Source organism: Dasypus novemcinctus, chromosome 15 (genome assembly GCF_030445035.2).
Source record: "Dasypus novemcinctus isolate mDasNov1 chromosome 15, mDasNov1.1.hap2, whole genome shotgun sequence".
Lineage (NCBI taxonomy): Eukaryota > Metazoa > Chordata > Mammalia > Cingulata > Dasypodidae > Dasypus > Dasypus novemcinctus.
In genome coordinates, this window is record NC_080687.1 from 25,523,629 (window position 1) to 25,542,909 (window position 19,281).

The 19,281-nt window shown below is 37.9% G+C and overlaps 1 protein-coding gene across 9 annotated transcripts in view; it reads right to left on the reverse strand.

The window, feature by feature from the left end:
- The window catches only part of MYO16 (myosin XVI), a 732,830-nt gene that overhangs the window by 588,221 nt on the left and 125,328 nt on the right, over window positions 1–19,281 (reverse strand). For 5 of the 9 annotated variants that reach the window (XM_058276440.2, XM_058276439.2, XM_058276435.2 and 2 more), the window contains exon 1: window positions 1,037–2,140. The exons of the other annotated variants lie outside the window; for them this stretch is intronic. In XM_058276440.2, coding sequence (XP_058132423.1) covers window positions 1,037–1,064 — 28 coding nt within the window. In that variant the 5' untranslated portion in view covers window positions 1,065–2,140. Of the gene's footprint in view, window positions 1–1,036; window positions 2,141–19,281 lie in introns of those variants that run through there. 9 annotated transcript variants of the gene reach the window in all.

Sequence of the window (19,281 nt, forward strand, 5' to 3'; positions counted from 1 at the left end):
GATATGTTTAGGAATAGGGCATTTTTATTTCATTTTTCATACATACATGCATTCCTCAACATAGGAGAAAAGTAAATATTTTCTCCTTCTTAACGATTATTTTTCAGTCCCCTGTAGTGTAAAACTCATGATCCATTCAAAACATGTGTTCCATTAAGAACATGTTACTTAAATTTACTATTGTGATGTCCTTTATCAATAAAATTATAATCCTAAGAGGAAATCATTTCCAGCAACTGTCACTTGTCACTTTAAGACTATGATATATATGTACAGAAGTTTTCAGAAGTGCTGAGGGAGAAAAATGTATGTCCTGCAAGCCGTTTCTGCTGTAAATATGTCTTCCTCTTCGATATTACCAAGCAGGGAAGGTTTAGATGCAGCTACTATCAATCTCCAAAAATCCTGCTAAAAATTCAGGCATTAAAGGAAACCTTGATAAACCCATCAGAAAAACCAATGATAAACTGTATTTCACCATATGAGCATCAGTGTAGCACATTTGGTACAGATGCCCCTGTAATCCCTTAGTACTGCAAGGTGAACATACAAGGACAAAAGTTTACAGCCAAGGATAATCCTAAAGATCAAGCTCACAAGTTAAGCCTTGAATGCAAGCTTAAGTATTAAAAACTTCAGAGTAAAACAATACATAAATGACCTTAGCCATATACTAACTAACTACTATTTATGCCCTTTATTAATATGCACTGATACCCAAAAAATCCTTATAAAATTTACTTCTATGAGTTGCCTTTTAATTTTTTCTTTGTTACTATATCTATGTGCCTTTAAAAAAAAAAAAAGCTAAAGTTTTAAAGATAGCTATACTACTAGCATTTGGATCATGCCAAAATTATTTCAGAGCCTGAATTTAAGAGAAAATACATTCAATGTGCAAAATATCATTCAAAGTCACCAGTCTATGTCACTCATCTGGATGTGGCATAACAGAAGAGCTGCCTTAATTCTGACATGTACATAAAATAGTATTTCAAGAAGATAACCACATGAGCAAAATATAAAGCTTACTTACAGCACTTGATAAAATGATAGTGAGACATATTTCCATCTCAGACAGAAATCTTGCCACGGGTTCCAGCATTCTTTTCTGCTACAACTGTTGTCCCCAGGAAATGCATTATTTAGCGCCTTTACTCAGGTAACAGTTTGCCTTGGGGTGCATTATTGAAAAAAGGTTCTGTTCCACAATCTTGCAAAAAGCTTCCAACTCATTCTCATTCAGCAGCTAGAGTTAAGATAAGCCTCTCCCGGGGTCTTAAGCCACCACCACTGCATGTGCTATTGTAGCGCCCTTGATTGACATAGCTCCTAATGCCACACAGTCCCAGGAACAGTCAGATGTAATTGGTGTGCACTTGCAGCCACATTCTGCCGGCACGGAGGTGTGCTGCACTGCGGCTCTCCCAGTCCTTCCTGTTAATGGCTTTTCAATAGCTTTCAAATGGCAGCAAACTAAGCTGATGAGGGGGCTGGGGGGAAGTAACTGAACAAGGGATCCTAAATCTTATTTGTGCACATTGTCCGTGAACCAAATGTGACCAGATTCTTAGCAGGGTGGTAGAGCTGATTATTTTTAGTTGCCACCAGTTGCTGTGTGTGAAGAGGAAACTGATAGCAGGAGCTCAAAATAACCACCTTTTTGCATCAAGAGATTGTTTGATCTGCCTCTAGTAATGAAGAAATTACATTATATTTCACAACACATCTCCACATTTTTTGGCTTTCTATACAGAATGTAAAACTTAAATTATCCATGAACAAGCCTTGGACTCGCACAGCTTTACAAATTTAGAATTCTACTATCTCTGCAAATAGCAATGAATTTAACTGTACAACCAAATGAAGGCTTACTGAGTTGGAACTAGAAAGAAAGGAATCTATGATCTTCTCAGGTTTATTGTAGTAAAATTATAGCAGTCATGTTAGCCAAGGAAAAGTGAATCATTTAGGTCACTTACAAATGCTAGTTGATCTTTTATTTGCAAATTGATGCTGTTTTTTATGATGATCTTCTCTGAAGATGAGGTGACATGATCCAGAATTTGTGTTTCAGATTTTGAGTGCATTGGAAAGATGGATGCAAACAGCATATTAAACATTCACAAGCTTCTACTGTAGAAGCCTAGGTCTTTTAAGCAAAACTCTAAGATAGTGCCTTTATTAAACAATAAGATTATAGAGCTAAAATCTATATGACAAAAGGTAATGACTCTTAAATTTTCACTAAACAATCATTCTAACCATTTAGTAGTACAATGCAGAACAATGTGGATCAGATCTAGACTATTACTTTTTTTTTTTTTTTTGAGGTACCAGGTCCAGGGATAGAACCCAGAACCTCGTATATGGGAAGCTGGCACTCAACCACTGAGCCACATGGGCTTCCCTATGGATCAGATCTAAGTTCAATTCCAAATTCTACCAAGTATCAGAGTGCCAATTTGGGCAACTTATTTAACTTCCTAGAGCCTCAATTTCCCTATCTATATGTGAATTATACTTTTTATCTTGAAAGTTTATTAGGAAGATCATGAGAAAAGTATATAAAATATAGTTTATACTTTAAGTATTCAATAAAAAGTAACCATTAGCATTAACAAGGAAAATTATTTAGCTATATATCAAATGACTGCTACAGACACTTTAACTTGTTTCCCCAAGCATAGAAATGAGGATTTTCACCTTCATCTGTAATGCTGATTCTTCATTCATTTAACAATTAATTTTCAAGAAATACTGTCATTCAAGTCATCATTTTAGATGCTTTCAGGAATAAAAATGTGTTGATGACATAGTCTTTATATGCAAGGAATACAAAGTTTATTATAGAGTCGAAATCCCTTGTCTGTTTTGTAATGTTCCAACAAAAGTGTAAGAAACAACTATAGGTCTCTTTTCCAACAGAGAGCAAGCTTCTCTCAACTCAACAAAAGTCTTCATATAGGCATACAGTAATTATGAATTACGTATATGGTTTCCAGGGTCTCTGGGGAAGATATGAATCATCTAGGTAACCCAATGTTGCCTGCATACGTTGATTAAATAACTAAATTTCTTTGTTTTCTGCAAATTGTATGCCTTTATATAGCACACACTCAACAAAATTCTTAAGATGATAACTGTGTTCTATGATACCATTCACTTTTTGAAAGGAACAAAGAAAAGCATAGGACAGAGAAATATGATATAAGCTTGGCAAGGAAAGTATTGTTGAACATACTATTGATTTGAGCCCCCCAAATTTTTTTAATAATTTCAACCCACCTCTTATTAAAACCCTTATCAAAGTCCTCTGTGAAAATTACCACCTTTCCCCATACACCAGGGGTTCATTATCAAAATTTATTATTAATTTACTCATTTATTATTCCATAAGTATTCAGTAAATCATTGTTTTGTGTTACAGACACAATGGAAAGTGTGACTCCATCCCCGTCCTTGAAGTGCTTATAAAATTGGTGAAATATGGATAATTAACCTAGGTAACACAATGTAGTATGCTAGGAATTACAAGAAAGAAAGTGAACTTTAATAAATCAGCATATCCAAAGCACTTTGAGGGGTTAAAGTAGGCTATTGTGAGAAAATAATTCTTAATTTCATTTTAAAAAACATAGAATCTGCTTCCTACACATGAACTATATGTAATATAATTTTCCCCACGAGATTATGAGATCTTCTCATCTTTCCCTCCCTAAGGACATCCCATTATTGTGGCTCAAAACGTAAGAACTATATTTAACCACACAGAAATACATCTTTATATTTTTCACCATTATCAAATAAAAATTAGTTTCTAATGCAGGCACTAATACTGGGGGCAAACAATTTCACCTCTATTAGACTGACTCCCTCTATAAAGTAGAAAGAAATGGTGATTTAGAATTGATGAAAATTTCTTGATCCAAGCCCAGCTCTAAGAAACTCAAATTAGTGTTATGGCATTACATGCATTTATTACCATGTTGATCATTTGGGGGTTCTTTCCATCTTCTATGTTAAATATAATACCAGTTGGTGATCATAGATGCAAGAAAAGAATTAGAATGGGTTAGATATATTCCAATCAATTAATTTGCAGAGTATGGCTGTTAAGTACAAAATTAAATCCATGCATTTGAAGGAATGGATTTTGCCATTGCTGGAACAGTCACAGACTAATAAAGCAAAAGTATTTTATTATTTTTCTGAATTCTTACAGAGAACTATTGTTCTTACTAAGTATGTGACATGGAGTATTTCAAAAGACAACTTTGAATAATGAAGAAACTCTTTTTTCTCTTTTAACCTCCAAACAGCTGCTCACTATTCACACTATTGCCAATAAAAAACACGTGCCTTTTTTCTTTTAAATGTTAGCATCATTAGACACCAGATTTTTAAAAATAAGGCTAATTCATTTCCCAGCCAAAAAAGAAAAAGAAACTGGAATGATTATAGTGACATTCATTTCAAAATTACATACTTGCTTATTATTAACTATCCTTTAAAATGCTTTTCATATGATACACTGCCTCAAAATAATTGTTTCAGTGAAAACTCCTAGGTAAGATACTATTTCATGTTCTCATTAGAATCCTATTTGGAGTGTGTACACCCCACACATCCATTACGCCAAGCTCTTCTTAGACAATTCCTAAAGTTCCTACATTTTTTACACTTTATTAAATGATGGAATTACCTTAAGTTTGCAAACACCACCAGTTTATGTACACTGCATATACATTTTTAGGAAATGAATATACATTTCCAAATGTGGATATATATCAGACAGACACAAATCTTTGTAATGCAAACTCAAGCTCTGTGCCAGAGGCATTCTTGCTTCTACACTGGGAATAGGTTGGGGCTTATATATATGAGATTTTGATGGAGCAAATACATATTTCTTTAGGGTACTCAACTCAAAGGTGACCTACCCACAATAGCTGGGAACTAAAGTTATTTTATCATCTGTCACAATGCTGAACATTTCTGGGTGGATGGGTCAAGATCTTCTCTTCTGGGAACACGTGTCTGTTCTAATAATTTATGTCCCTTTAAGGGATATTTTTCTCAAGACTGCAGAATGGGAAAGATCTGAGTTGTCAAGAAGAAAATGTCAAAAATAAACTCCATTCTGGGATTGCAAAATAAGTCTTACTGGATAACTCTTAGGTATTTCTAGAAACAGGCTCAAGCCTGCATAGACTCCTTATTGAGATCCTTGACTCTGACCAAGTGTCCTTCCTCAGCCTGTCTACAGTGCAGGCAGATCTTAAGTCAGCTTATTAAACCACTGGCTACCAGATCCAGGACTCCAACAGAACAGAACCCCAGCTTTCCCAACCTTCAACCAGATCCACAAGTCTTCTATGAGAACAGATGAACATTAACTTTGATGTGGGCAACTGTGGAGCCAAAAAAAGGGGGGAATTCACAGTACAGGTAAGCATGGCTAGAAAGAAAATAGGAATTTCTCCATGCTTTCTCCATGCCAGCAGTTCACTGAAAGGGCTAAAATAAGTGAGCAATGCTTTGGTGCCTAAAGTTGATTATGTAATGTAGGAGCATGACTATACTCATCTCTATTTATATCGACATTTTCATAGAACAGCAATGTAGAAGAAAAAGTAATGATTAAAATTGCTCTGTAAAAGACTGTTACTGTTTATATAATGCAATATAGACTAATACAACAACATATGCATGTATGTGCACTGATATATACATGGATATATATACACACATATATATGGATATACACACACACATAAATATAAATACACATACTATATGGGATGCTTAAGTTGTTCTTTAAGGACATCTGGTTATACACATTCTCTTTGTGTTTTTTTTCCCTAATTGAAATGAAATGCCTTGAATTCCAGTGAGTACCAATTAAACTGGGTATTCAGGAAAGAGAATTTTTAAGGCATTTGTAAAATTTCTTAACTAAATGTTAACATCCACTTTGAAATGTCTCCAGCAAATGTGTTACAAATACATATACGTATAGGAGGCTGGCCCATTTTCATATGCCATTTTGCCTCGCCAAAGTTTGACTTTGAAAGAGAATTTGCATATCTTAACAGTGAATAAGAAATGGACAATGTTAGTTTAAGTATGTATGACTGCACTCAGGTCAAAGCCATTAGGAAGCATAACTCAGTTGATTCCTACACATTCAGGCTGCTGAGTCCATCATGTACTTAATCACAAGGCAATACCATCCTTTGCAGGATGGTTAAATCTTTTTTTTTCCTTAGATTCTTGAGAATTGGCACATACTTTACTTTTTGTCTGGAACATTCATTACTCAATTCCTCACCCCTCTTTTGCCTGACTTTCTTCAACCTTAAGGATTATAGAGAAAGAGGGAAAGAAGAGACAAAAGGAGAAGACCCCATAGAAAAGACTTCTAGAGAGGAAAAAGTGGGTAAAGGGTGGTAGGGAACTCAGCATTGAAAAGTCAAGGAGGTGGGGATTGAACCACCTCCATTCTCTGCCTCCCCCACCCCTTTCTTCTTTTATTTTTAACTGCACTGATTGTCGAAATACCTCCTGATTCGACTCTGTGTTCTATTACAGCTTATTTATGTTCTATGTAGGCTTCCTCTCAAAATGCTAATATGATGCTAATACAATGCAGTTTTACTTTTACACCCTAGAGTATCCATCATGACAGACATTACAACAGGCAGAGCCAGTGAGGCATAAATGTAAATAAAAGGGAAGTGTTAAGAAAAGATTTACAGAAAGGATGTAGGACTTTATAGAGGGAAGAGGAATTCATTTTTATATGTGATATTTAAGGGGATAGAGAAGAATGCAATTTTAGATTCTTGTGAAGAACTTAAACTGTACCAATGTTTTTTTATAAGTTTTTTTTAAGATTTATTTATTTTCCCCCTTCCCTTCCTGTTTTTGCTGTCTGTGTTGTCTTCTCTTCTCATTTTATCTCCTCTAGGATTCAATCCTAGAGACCTGTGATGGAGAGAGAGGTTCCCTGTCAATTGTGCCACCTCAGTTCCTGGTTTCCGCTGTGCTTCACCTTGACTCTCCCCTTGTCTCCACTCTGATTGCATCATCATCTTGTTGCATGACTCACTTGCGCAGGGCACTGGCTCACCACATGGGCACTTGCGTGGGCACTCATGCAGGCAGTGACTCACTACGTGGGCACTCCTGCGGGCACTGGCTTGCCACGTGGGCATGCTTTCTCTTCTTTTTCAACAGGAAGCCCGAGGGATCAAGCCCAGGTCCTCCCATATGGTAGGCAGAATCTATCACTTGAGCCACATCCACTTCCTTGTAACAAAGTATTTTTATTACAGGAGTTGTAGGTTTACAGAAAAACGTCTCTCAGAAAACACAGAGTTATTATATATCCCCTTCTTATTAATACCTTACACAAGTATGGTTCATTTGTTACAACGGATAAAAGAATATTATAATTGCACCATTAATTCTAGTCCATGATTTACTAGGGTTCCCTGTCTGATATTTTATTTACATTTTTATTCTAGTAGCATATCTTTTAACCACATTTAAACATGTAGTTAAGTGCTGTTAATTATGTTCACAATGTTGCAGCAATTTTAATAGCCTTTTCTTCCATTTTTTAACCTAATATTTCTAACTACTAGGCAATCATATCTAAGCTGTTAATAGTATAGGTATTATTCTCAGAGACCAGAAGATGCTTATAAAAATCTCAGGACCGCAATATGGAGGCATTAATTAAGTGGCCTAAGGTAGGGTACAGTGTGGTGGGTATGGAGAAATATCACAGAAATAAAAGTCTCACGTGAACTTAATGAAGGATTTTTTGTGGGTGTTAAAATATGACTGTTCATTTCCATGAAGTTCAAGAATGGTCAAAACTAATTTATGGTGAAAGAAGTAAAAAAGTGGCTATTGATGGGAAAGCAGAAAAGAAAACTTTCTAAAACGGTGGAAATGTTCAATATTTTGATCTTGCTGGTAATTACCCAGGTAGGACTGACTATGTATAGACAGTTAAAGATTTACTGAGGTGGACTCTTGAGATTTGAGCATTTTACTAAATAAAAATAATACCTCATTTTTTAAGTATCATAAAAAGTGACATAGTTCCTAGTCCAGCATCAACAGATACAGCAAAAGAAAGGTTTCTCAGTGTGTAAAACTTAGGTAACTCAGAAGTATTAGTTAATTTTACATTAATTCATTCAATGGCCATTAACTGATAGGCTGCTGCACTAAAGCAGATGCCCACATACAAATAAGGAACAACCACTGACCTTAATGGATTCCTTAGAATGGGAAACAGGCAATTACAATTCAGTGTAGTAAATGCAAAGGTAAGCTATAAACAGGGCATTATGGGAGCACAGAAGAGGTGCCTGTAGTTTAGGGATGGAGGGTGCGCACAAACAGTGGAGGAAAAACTCTTCCAAGAACAAGACATTTCCAGCAAAGTCATGGTACATTACTGCTGCTCTAAGACACTTGGTTTTCCAGAACACTTGCACTTCAGATATGAAGTGGCTAGAATTAAATCTGTAGAAACAGAAGGGCAAATCACAAAATATTATTTCATAATATATTAAAGAGCTTTATCGACTAGGCCAGGTTTACTTAACCTGGAATCCATAGATTTGCAGACTCTTGGGATCCATAACTTCTCAAGGGACTTTCAAAGGAGTCCCTTACCCCCAAAATTGTAATTAATGGGGAATGTTTAGAAGATTTTAAACAGAAGAATGAAATATTGAGACAATGAAGGACAGAGTTGAAGGAAATGTGACAGGAAATAGGGGAGTACATTAAAAATTCATAATACTCCAAGATAGAGATGTTGAGACCTTGAAATAGAGTTGCAGTAGTGGTGGTAGAGAAGATTGGATAAATTCTCAGGAAGTAAAAGCCTTTGAGATTGGCAGGATTGGAAAGTTAGTTGCAGTGCGAAAAAAAGGAAAAAGGATTGGCCACTAAGTTTCTAAGTGTTTGGTTGCTTGATGGAGCCACCAGTAAAATAAGAGAATGGAGAAGGAAGGACCTGATGCTGGGGAAAGACAAATTATTCTTTGGAGATGGTTAAGTCCAGGTAAATCCACATTAAAAAAAAAAGTTTACATAGTAGCTATTCAAAAAAATCTTGTCCTTGAATTTCTGTAAAACCATCATTTGTTATTTCATTAATTATTTATAGTGCTGTGTTCTTCTGCTATGCACAGGCACTGTGCTCGGTGATACAGAGAACCAGTGACTAAGACATGGATTCTGGTCTTCATTTCTTTTACTTATCCTTTATTAACTATTTTTATGAAATCTATACTACCATGTAGGTTACTAGGCTCTGAGATGCAACCATGAAACAGTTAAAAATCCCTACCTGTGAGTAACTTAAGAGTTTAATTGAGGGCATCTGGGTACTTAAAACAACAGATTGATAACCACTATAGTGGCACAGAGCAAAAAGTACATACTTGCACACTTGACAGGGATCTGCCCAATTTCTCGGGATCAGAGAAAACTTTGTTGAAAAGAGTAATCTAGGCTGAAGTATGCAGGATAAAGTAGAGATTAAGGAGGGATTTAAAGGACTGAAGACCTCACATATATATTTTTAATGTAATATTATTACAAAGTCAATAAATAAATAAATAAATAAATAAATAAATAAATAAATAAATAAATAAATAAAAATAAAGGACTGAAGAAAAGGATAGCCCCCAATCGTTCTGAGTATGATCCCTAAACCAGCAGCTTCAGCATACCCTGAAAATTTATTAGAGATGCAAATTATTGGTTTCCACCCAAGTCTCCTAAATAAAAAATCTCTGTAGGTAGGTCCACTAATCTATGTTCTAGTAACCCCTCCATGTGTTTCTGATACACAAAGTCTGAGAGATACTGCTCAAGGAAAAATAAACAAAACAACTAGCCAAAGAGCAGCAGAAGAACAGTACATTCAAAACATTCAAGTAAATGAAGAAATTTTCTTATGGTTGGAGCATAGAGCATAGAATGGGGAGGAGAAGAAGGCTGAAGATGTAGTCACAAGCCTGATAATGAAATGACTTGTAGGCATTTGGATTTTATCTTGAGGATAATAGGAAGCCATTCACAGTTCTTAAGTATTGGAATAAAATGAACAGAATTGTATTTTGTTCAGATCCCTTTGGCCATAATGTAAGAGCATGTCGAGGGGGAGCACACTGGAGGCAGGAAGTCCATATGAGAGCAGAGTAGTAACACTCATCCTGTGGCGAGGTGATGGCATCCTGAACTCAGGTTGTGACACTGGGATGAAGAAAAAAGGTAATATCTCTTTGAGACTATCCGTTAAACCTGAAGACAGGAAGATCCTATTATCCAGCATTTCTAATCCTGAGGAATGTGTACCCATGGACACCAGAACACTGTTCCAGAAGATTCAGAGCAGAATTGTTTATAACAGTGCAAGTGAGAAACAATTCAAATGTCCCCCAATAGTGAAATGGATAAATTCTGATATTTTTACTAAATTTATACTATTTAATATTAAATTTAATGAAATGGGACTATGCAATAATATGGATGAATCTCACAAACATAATATTAAATGAAAGACAATACACAAAAGAGCACATTAGGTAATGGAACACTATAAATAAATATGCATCTCAAAACAGGGAAAACTACGTTTTTCTTCATATGCTGTATTTCAGATTTTTAAGTAAAATTAAAAGGAGGAAATTAGAAAGTGTCAAAAGCTATTTAGTAGGTAGATTTTATAGAATTTTGGATTGATGTATTGGGACTGGTTTGGAGGATTATAGAAGACAAAATCATGTCTGTCTTGCACAATTTGAGGAGTAGATTGAGGGTTGCAGACATCAGAATGAGCTCAGTTTCAGAGATGATCAGTTTCAGTTGTCTCTGGAACTTCCAGGTAGGCAGTTAGGTAGGCCAGCTAGACACCTGGATTGGCAATGAACATTAGGTATCACTAGTTTATAGATATTAAAAGCATGGATGTGAGGGAGTGGATGTAGCTAAGTGATTGAATGTCTGCTTCCCATGTATGAGGTCCCAGTTTCAATTCCCAGTACCTCCTAAAAACAAAACAAACAAACAAAAAACCCAACTCCCAATGGGGAGCAGATATAGCTCAGTGGTTGAGTGCCTGCTTCCCAAGTAAAAGATCCTGGGTTCACTTCTGGTAGCTCCTTAAAAATAAAATAAAAAATAAAAAACATGGGTGTGGGTAAGATGACCAGGGAGATGACCAGGGATATCAATCCAAAAATCAAAGCCCTAGAATTAAATTCTAGAAGTGAGAAGCTACATGGACACAAACAGATGGATATATGCCAAGGAAGTCTGAAGTAGATGAAGAGATTGAAGAGATATATTCCTTGTGGTCAAAGAGCTCTCTCTACTTGTAGATCACACACACATCTTTTGCATATTATAAATTTTAGATTTTTTATTTTTCCTCCACCAAACTGTGAACTATGAACACAAACTTTTTAAAATTTATCTTTGAGTCCTCACAGTCTAGCACATGGTTATTTAATCAATATATTAATAAAAAAATTTATATAGTGTATACAATCAAGGCACAATAGTAATGACGTTTCTTAAGAAGTTCACTTTAAAACAATACTCTGTTTTCTTCTGACTTTTTCTGTTTGTCCACATTCAATTTATTTATTTATTTTTTTAAAGATTTATTTATTTATTTCTCTCCCCTTTCCCCACCCCCACCCCGATTGTCTGTTCTCTGTGTCTATTTGCTGCGTCTTCTTTGTCTGCTTCTGTTGTCATCAGGGGCATGGGAATCTGTGTTTCTTTTCTTTTCGTTGTGTCATCTTGTTGTGTCAGCTCTGTGTGGGGGGCATCATTCCTGGGCAGGCTGCACTTTCTTTTGCGCTGGGCGGCTCTCCTTATGGGGGCACTCCTTGCGCGTGGGGCTCCCCTACGCGGGGGACACCCTTGTGTAGCAAGGCACTCCTTGCGCGCATCAGCACTGCGCATGGGCCAGCTCCACACGGGTCAAGGAGGCCCAGGGTTTGAACCGCGGACCTCCCATGTGGTAGACGGATGCCCTAACCACTGGGCCAAGTCTGCCGCCCACATTCAATTTAGATGTAATAAGATAAATGGTTATGTCTTAACAGTTTTTCTGCCTGTATTTTTTCCTTGTTACTAATGGATTCTACTAATTACTAATGGATTCTAGGAACTTTTTCAAAACAATACATAATTCCTAAAATGTTATAGCATTTAGTCTGCTTAAAGCAATGAATAAGGATTCCAAATCCTATATAAGAAAAGTCAGTTTCCTAGAACCACACATGGCTGCAGAGGCAGAGAAGAATCTTCAGCTTAGTCTTCCCAGAAAGAATGGTTAAGCCTTAATGGAGAAAAAGAGACTGTTCCCCATAATTCATTTCCCAAGTCATTACTGTCACATGACCTACTACCAAATGGCTATCTATGATCATCTTCAAAGAGAAAATCAACTTAATTCCATCCACAGCTTGTTCAATTATCAAAATATATACTATAACCATGAAGATTCAAATCCCCATGACAAACTGCCTGCAATTATGTCAAAGCATTTCATTCTGCTTCTGAATGATGGTTTCTGGTTTAGTTTCTTAGAGAAAATGTTCAGGCTTCTTCTTTTTTTTAAAGAATTTTTGTAAATTTTTTATATCAGTGTTGCAAGTTTCTCAGTTAACACAAAATAATATCTGTAATAACAATAAATCCGCTTTAGTTAGCAGTTATACTCCCTGTTTCTTTTTGTTCATTCCTAAATCTTGAGGTATTTGGGGCAATGTCCAGCCTGACTGCTTCAGGCTGAGAAGGGTCAGACGATTGGAATTGTTTTGCTGGCAGCTGAAGATGCCTGTTGCTTTGGGGTTGGGGTTGGTCCATCATCGTTTCATTAGTTGTCCAGGGCAGGCCCAAAGAACTGGAGAGTAGGAGTTGGCTGCACATCTGCTGTGCTTCAGGATTCAACCAGCAATAAGAACAATCTGAAGGCTTTAAGTTTCTGAGAAATATACTTAACAGGTAAACTGAAAATTATAAGTTCAAATAAAAGTAGTAGAGGAATCACAAATGGGGGATTTATAAATGAGTATAACTATGTTTTATTGAGAAAACAGATTTTTACATATTCTCAGAGTCTGCTAAAAGGGTGTTGATTTCATGAGGGTGTGTAGCTTGCCTATGGATCCAGACATCCCTGTCCCTATGAATTTATGAAGCACTTTATAAAAAAATTTTAATACACTTAAAAAAATTCATAAATGTTACATTAAAAGATGTGGGGGATTCCCATATGCCCCACTCCCTACCCCTCCCACTTTTCCCACATTAACAACATCCTTCTTTAGTGTGATACATTTGTTACAATTGATGAACACATTTTGGAGCACTTTCACTAAACCCGGATTAGAGTTTACATTGTAGTTTATACTATATCCACACAATTCTGTAGGTCATGACAAGATATATAATGACCTGTATCTGTAATTGCGATATCATTCAGAACAATTCCCACATCCCAAAAATGCCCCCATACTACATCTATTTTTCCCTCTCCCTCCCCTCAGAACCTTCTCCACATCAAGAATGTAAGTTCTGCCATTGCTCAAGTCACAATAAGTCTATAGTGGAATAACAGTAAGTCTACTCTGGTCCATCATCCATTCCCCAATCCTGAGGATATGGGGATGGTGATGTCTACTCCATCTCTAATCGAGAGGGGGCTTAGATTCCATGGGGCAGATGGATAGGACTATCTTGCTTGCAGTTGCAGACTCTCTCTGTTCCTTGGGATGGTCACTGTCCGTCATCATCTCCTTGTTAGTTATGGAGCAATTTCATTTGAGGCTTTGTTTACTGTGGCAGTTTGTGAAGTCTGGCTGAGACCTGCATAAATGTAACCTCCGGAATGACCTGCTGACTCACTTTGAAATATTTTTGGCATAAAAAACTCTACTTTATTTAATCTTTCTCCATTTTGATCAAAGTCTTTCTCCAAATGCATTGCTGATTAATGCTTGGTAATAATACCTTGGTGCCAGGGAGGCTTATCCCTAGAGTCAAGTCCCATGTTTGCAGGGAGGGGAAGGTAGTGAGCTTGGTTGCAGAGTTTGGCTTACAGAGAAGCCACACTTGAGTAACAAGGAGGTTTTCAGGAGTTAACTCTTAAGCAGTAATTATAATTAGGCTTAGTTTCATTATGTCAGGAATAAACTTTATTAATGCAAGCATTAAGATCACAAACTTGGCTCATTGGCCTGTTCTCTATTATTAGGCAAGGCTTATATATTCCAGAGCTTTTGACCATCTTACTTGAGAAAGTAGCAGGACTTCCCCAGGATGGAAGCTTAATATTTTGTTAGCTACTGCATGGGTCTCTATCCAGAAAAAATACCTATGGCAACAAGAACCCACTTATATCCAATAGAAGTATAAAGTTATATAACATTCAAGATGTTCAAAAGCCTCTGTCTGTTGAGATACCTGACCATATCTTACCTTTTCATTCCTACTAGGTTTATGCTAATTGACACAATGTAACATTGTAACATTCCCATAACCCCACCCCTCCATTTTTCACACTTGACATTTGTGTGGTACCTGTTACTAATGATGCAAGGATGTTAAAATAGTGTAAACTACAGTCCACATTTTGCCTTAGGTGCTGAGATGGTTAGGCTAATGTGTCAACTTGGCCAGGTAATAGTGCCCAGTAGTTTAGCCAAGCAAGCACTGGGCTAATTATAATACAAGGGCATTTCATGGATTTTATTCATCCATGATTTGGTTGTATATATGGCTGATTACATCTACAATCAACTGAGGAGATTGTCATCAATCATGTATGACATCTCATCCAATCAGTTGAAGGCCTTAAAAGGAGAAGTTATTTCAGCATTCAAGGATAGAATTCCCATCTATACTTCAGACAGCCAGGGTCTCCTGGGGAACTCACTGAAAGTTTTCATTGGAGTCCCTGGCTTGCAGTCTGCCCTACAGAATCTGAATCTGTGCATCCTCATGATTGGGCGAGACAACTTTATAAAAATTCATACTATTTACAAAATAACTCCTGTCAGTTTTGTTTGCCTATAGAACCCTGACTAATATAGTTAGGTATCAGGAGTGGTTCTTGAGGAATAGAATCTTAAAAACGGGATTTCTGAGTTGGTTCTGGGATTTTTGCAATTGGCTCTAAACACTGATTAGATTCAAGGGCACTAATGACTCTGTTTCCAATAATGAAGAAGCAACTGACAGTCCATGGCATGAGTCTGCAACATAGTTCTACAAAATATCATGACTGGATATGACTACTTCCATGCTTGCAAGAGGGGAGGCTCTGATTGAGAGTGTTTTTAACACCTTAACAGAATTTGAATTAAAAGGTACAGTGATGTTGGCTGGCTGTGCCTAATTACACTGGATACAGTTACAAAAGAAAGGCATGGGCTGAAGGCTTCAAATTTGTAACTTAAGCATCACATGAATGATGTGAAAGTTTCTGTGCGTGCCCTGAAAGAAAATGTTGTTTGGTGCAATTGCAGACTTGAGAAAACTAGACTCAATCTCATTGTGTGAGTAGAAGAGTTACAAAGGAAAATAAAATCTCAACCTTGCAGGGTGTCTGCTGTTAAAGTGAGGGCATTGATTGAAAAAGAGTGGAATCCTTAGGATTGGGATGGAAACATATGAGTTCACTGTGCTGGTAGTGGGGACATTGAAACCCTAAATTCTGCTGATACTTTTCAAGATAAACCTGTAATGATCTTCCCTGAAGAGACAGCTACCTGACATTTTCCCCACCCAGAGATTACCACCCAACTGCAAGTCTGGACCACTCAACCTCCAGCCAGCCACAAGGAGTCTGCCATCCAACCCCCACCTAAAAAGATAAATCCTGTCAAACCAGTTGAAACTGCAATGGAGTGCCCTGAAGTAACTGGCTTATGAAACACTTCTAATACTTCTTCTTACCCACCTCCAGCAACCCTCTTTTCTTCCAAACCTATAACTAGACTAAAATCACAACAAGCCCCCAAAGGTGGAGTACAAAGTGTGATCCATGAGGAGGTATGCTATATTCCAAAAGGACTGCATGAGCTTTCCAATTTATACAGGCACAAATCAGGGGACTATATGGATATTAAGAGTAAAGGTGGAAGGAATAAAAAGTTAGATCAGGGTGAAATTATTGATATGGGTCCACTAAGCAGAGATTCTGGATTCAATGTTGTAGTACAAGGGATTAGAAGGGCTTTAACAGTTTGTTTGGTTGGCTAACTGAACCATGGACCAAAAGATGATTGACACTGCCAGAGATCTAGATGTGAAAACTGTTCTGGTATACTGTAGATGAGGGGATCCAAAGACTTAGAGAGATTGGAATATTAGAATGGATTTACTACCTAAGACCTGCCCACCCACCCCAAGAATGTCCAGAGGACACACCTTTCTCCAGGACTGTAAGATAAAAATTTGTGAAACTAACTCCATCTTCCCTGAATAGCTCTGTGGTTGCTCTTCCCTATAGGTCAGATAGTACTGTGGGAACTGCTGTCACAGAACAAGGATCCTTAAACACTATGGGGATTATCAGTTCCCAGGACAGCTGAAACCAAGTGACAGTACTTAATCACCGAGACTAGGTGGGCATGGCAGACTCCAAGGAGCAATCAAGAGTCTAAGTCACACAGACCTATGGCATTGGCGAATAGATCATGGGGTACCTAGAAGTAAAGTAGATGAGCAGTCTACTAAATTCCTACTTGATCTGTATAAGCAGAAGAGTTCTAGGTCAGATGAACAAAAGCCTAATTTGAATTATGGCCCTGGAATCAATTACCAGACTTGAGACAGTTAACAGAACCAGAGTCTCTTGAATGAGGGGTAGGCCCAGTCTACTTGGGGAAAAAGACTCTGTTAAACTGTTGAAGATTTATACTGTGAATTTTACTCCCAGTCTTCCCCAAAGAGACCTACAGCCTTTTACCAGGATAATTGTGCATGGGGAAAAGGAAATGATCAGACATTTCAGGGATTATTAGACACTGTCTTAGAAGTGACATTAATTCCAGGAGACTGAAAACATCACTGTGGTTTACCAGTCAGAATAGAAGCTTATGGAGGTTTTGCTCAGGTCCATCTCACAGTGGGTCCAATGTTATTTCCCCAGTTACAGAAAGCATAATTGGAATAAACATAATCAGCAAATGGATGAGTCCACATATTGGTTCCCTGACTTGTGGAGTGAAGGTTAATATGGCATGAAAGCCCAAGTGGAAGCCATTAGAACTGCCATTACCTAGCAAAATGGCAAAATCAAAAACAATACTTAATTTCTGGAAGGACTGCAGATATGAGTGCCACCATCAAGAACTTGAAGAATAAGGGGTGGTGACTCTCACCACATATCCATTCAACTCTCCTATTTGGCCTGTGTAGAAAACAGAAGAAATTTGGAAGATGACAGTGGATTACCATAAACTTAATGGGTAGTAACTTCACCTGCAGCTACTGTTCCAGATATGGTATCATTGCTTGAGCAAACCAACACATTCCCTGGTACTTGGTATGCGGTTATTGATATGGAAATTGCTTTTCTCTCAATTGCCATTAGTAAGGACTACCAGAAACAGTTTGCTTTCAGTTAGCAAGGCCAGCAATATAACTTTACTGTCCAACTTCAGAGGTATTGGTTCCCTGACTCTCCAGTCCTATGTCATAATATTGTCCGCAAGAAACTTGATCATCTCTCCCTCCCACAAGATACCACGTTGGTCCATATATTGATGATACCATGCTGAATGGACCTAGTGAGCAAGAAGTAGCAACTACTAATTTCTAGGTGTCCAGTGGTATGGGGCATGTCAAGATATTCCTTCTAAAATGAAGGACAAGCTGTTGCATGCCCCTCCTTCAGTCAGAGAAGAGGCACAACACATAGATGGTCTCTTCAGATTTTGGAGACAACATATTCCTCACTTGGGTGTGCTACTCTGGCCCCTTTACTGAGTGAGCAGAAAAGCTGCTAGTTTTGAGTGGGGATGGGAACAAGAAGATACTCTACAATAGGTCCAGGTTGCTGTGCAAGCTGCACTGCCAGTTGGGCCATATGATCCAGCCGACCCAATAGTGCCGGAAGTGTCAATGGCAAATAGAGATGCCATCTGGAGCCTTTGGCAGGCCCCTATAAGAGACTCACAATGCAGACCCTTACGATTTTGGAACAAAGCCCTGCCATCCTCTGCAGATAACTATTCTCCTTTTAAGAAACAGCTTTTGGCCTGCACTGTGCCTTAGTAGAGACTGAACACTTAACCACAGGCCAACAAGTTTCCATGAGACCTGAGCTGCCTATCATGAGCTGCCTATCTGACCCACTAAACCATAAAATTGGGTGTGCACAACAGCACTCCATCATAAGGTGGAAATGGTATATATGAGATAGGGCTTGAGGAAGACCTGAGGGCACAAGTAAGTTACATGAGGAAGTAGCTCAAATGCCCATGGTTACCACTTCTGCCACATTACCTTCTTTTCCCAGCCCACAACTATGGCCTCTTGGGGAGTTCCTTACAATCAGTTGTCTGAGGAAGGGAAAACTTGGGTCTGGTTTACAGATTCCTGCACAAAAAAAAAACAGGTACTACCTGAAAGTGGACAACTGCAGCACTGCAAAGCCTTTCTGGGATATCCCTGAAGGACAGTGATGAGGGCAAATACTCTCAGTGGGCAGAAGTTCAAGCAGTGCACCTTGTTCGTCATTTTGCTTGCAAGAAGAAATGGTCAGAGGTGCATTTGTATACTGATTCATGGGCTGTTGCCAATGGTTTGGTTGGATGGTCAGGGACTTGGGAGGAACATGACTGGAAAATTGGTGACAGAGGTCTGAAGAAGAGGTAATGTGGATAGACTTTACTAAGTGGGCAAAAAACATGAAAATATTTGTGTCCTATGTGAATGCTCACCAGAGAATAACTTCAGCAGAGGAAGATTTTAATAATCAAGTGGATAAGATGAACCATTCTGTAGACAGTAGTCAGCCTCTTCCTACAGTCACTCCTGTCATTGCCCAATGGGCTCATGAACAGTGGCCCTTGTGGTAGGGATGGAGGGAATGCATGAGCTCAGTGAAAATGGACTTTTCCTTACCAAGGCTGACCTGGCTACAGCCACTGCTGATGCCCATCTGCCAGCAGCAGAGACCAGACTCAGTCCCCAATATGGCACCATACCCCAAGG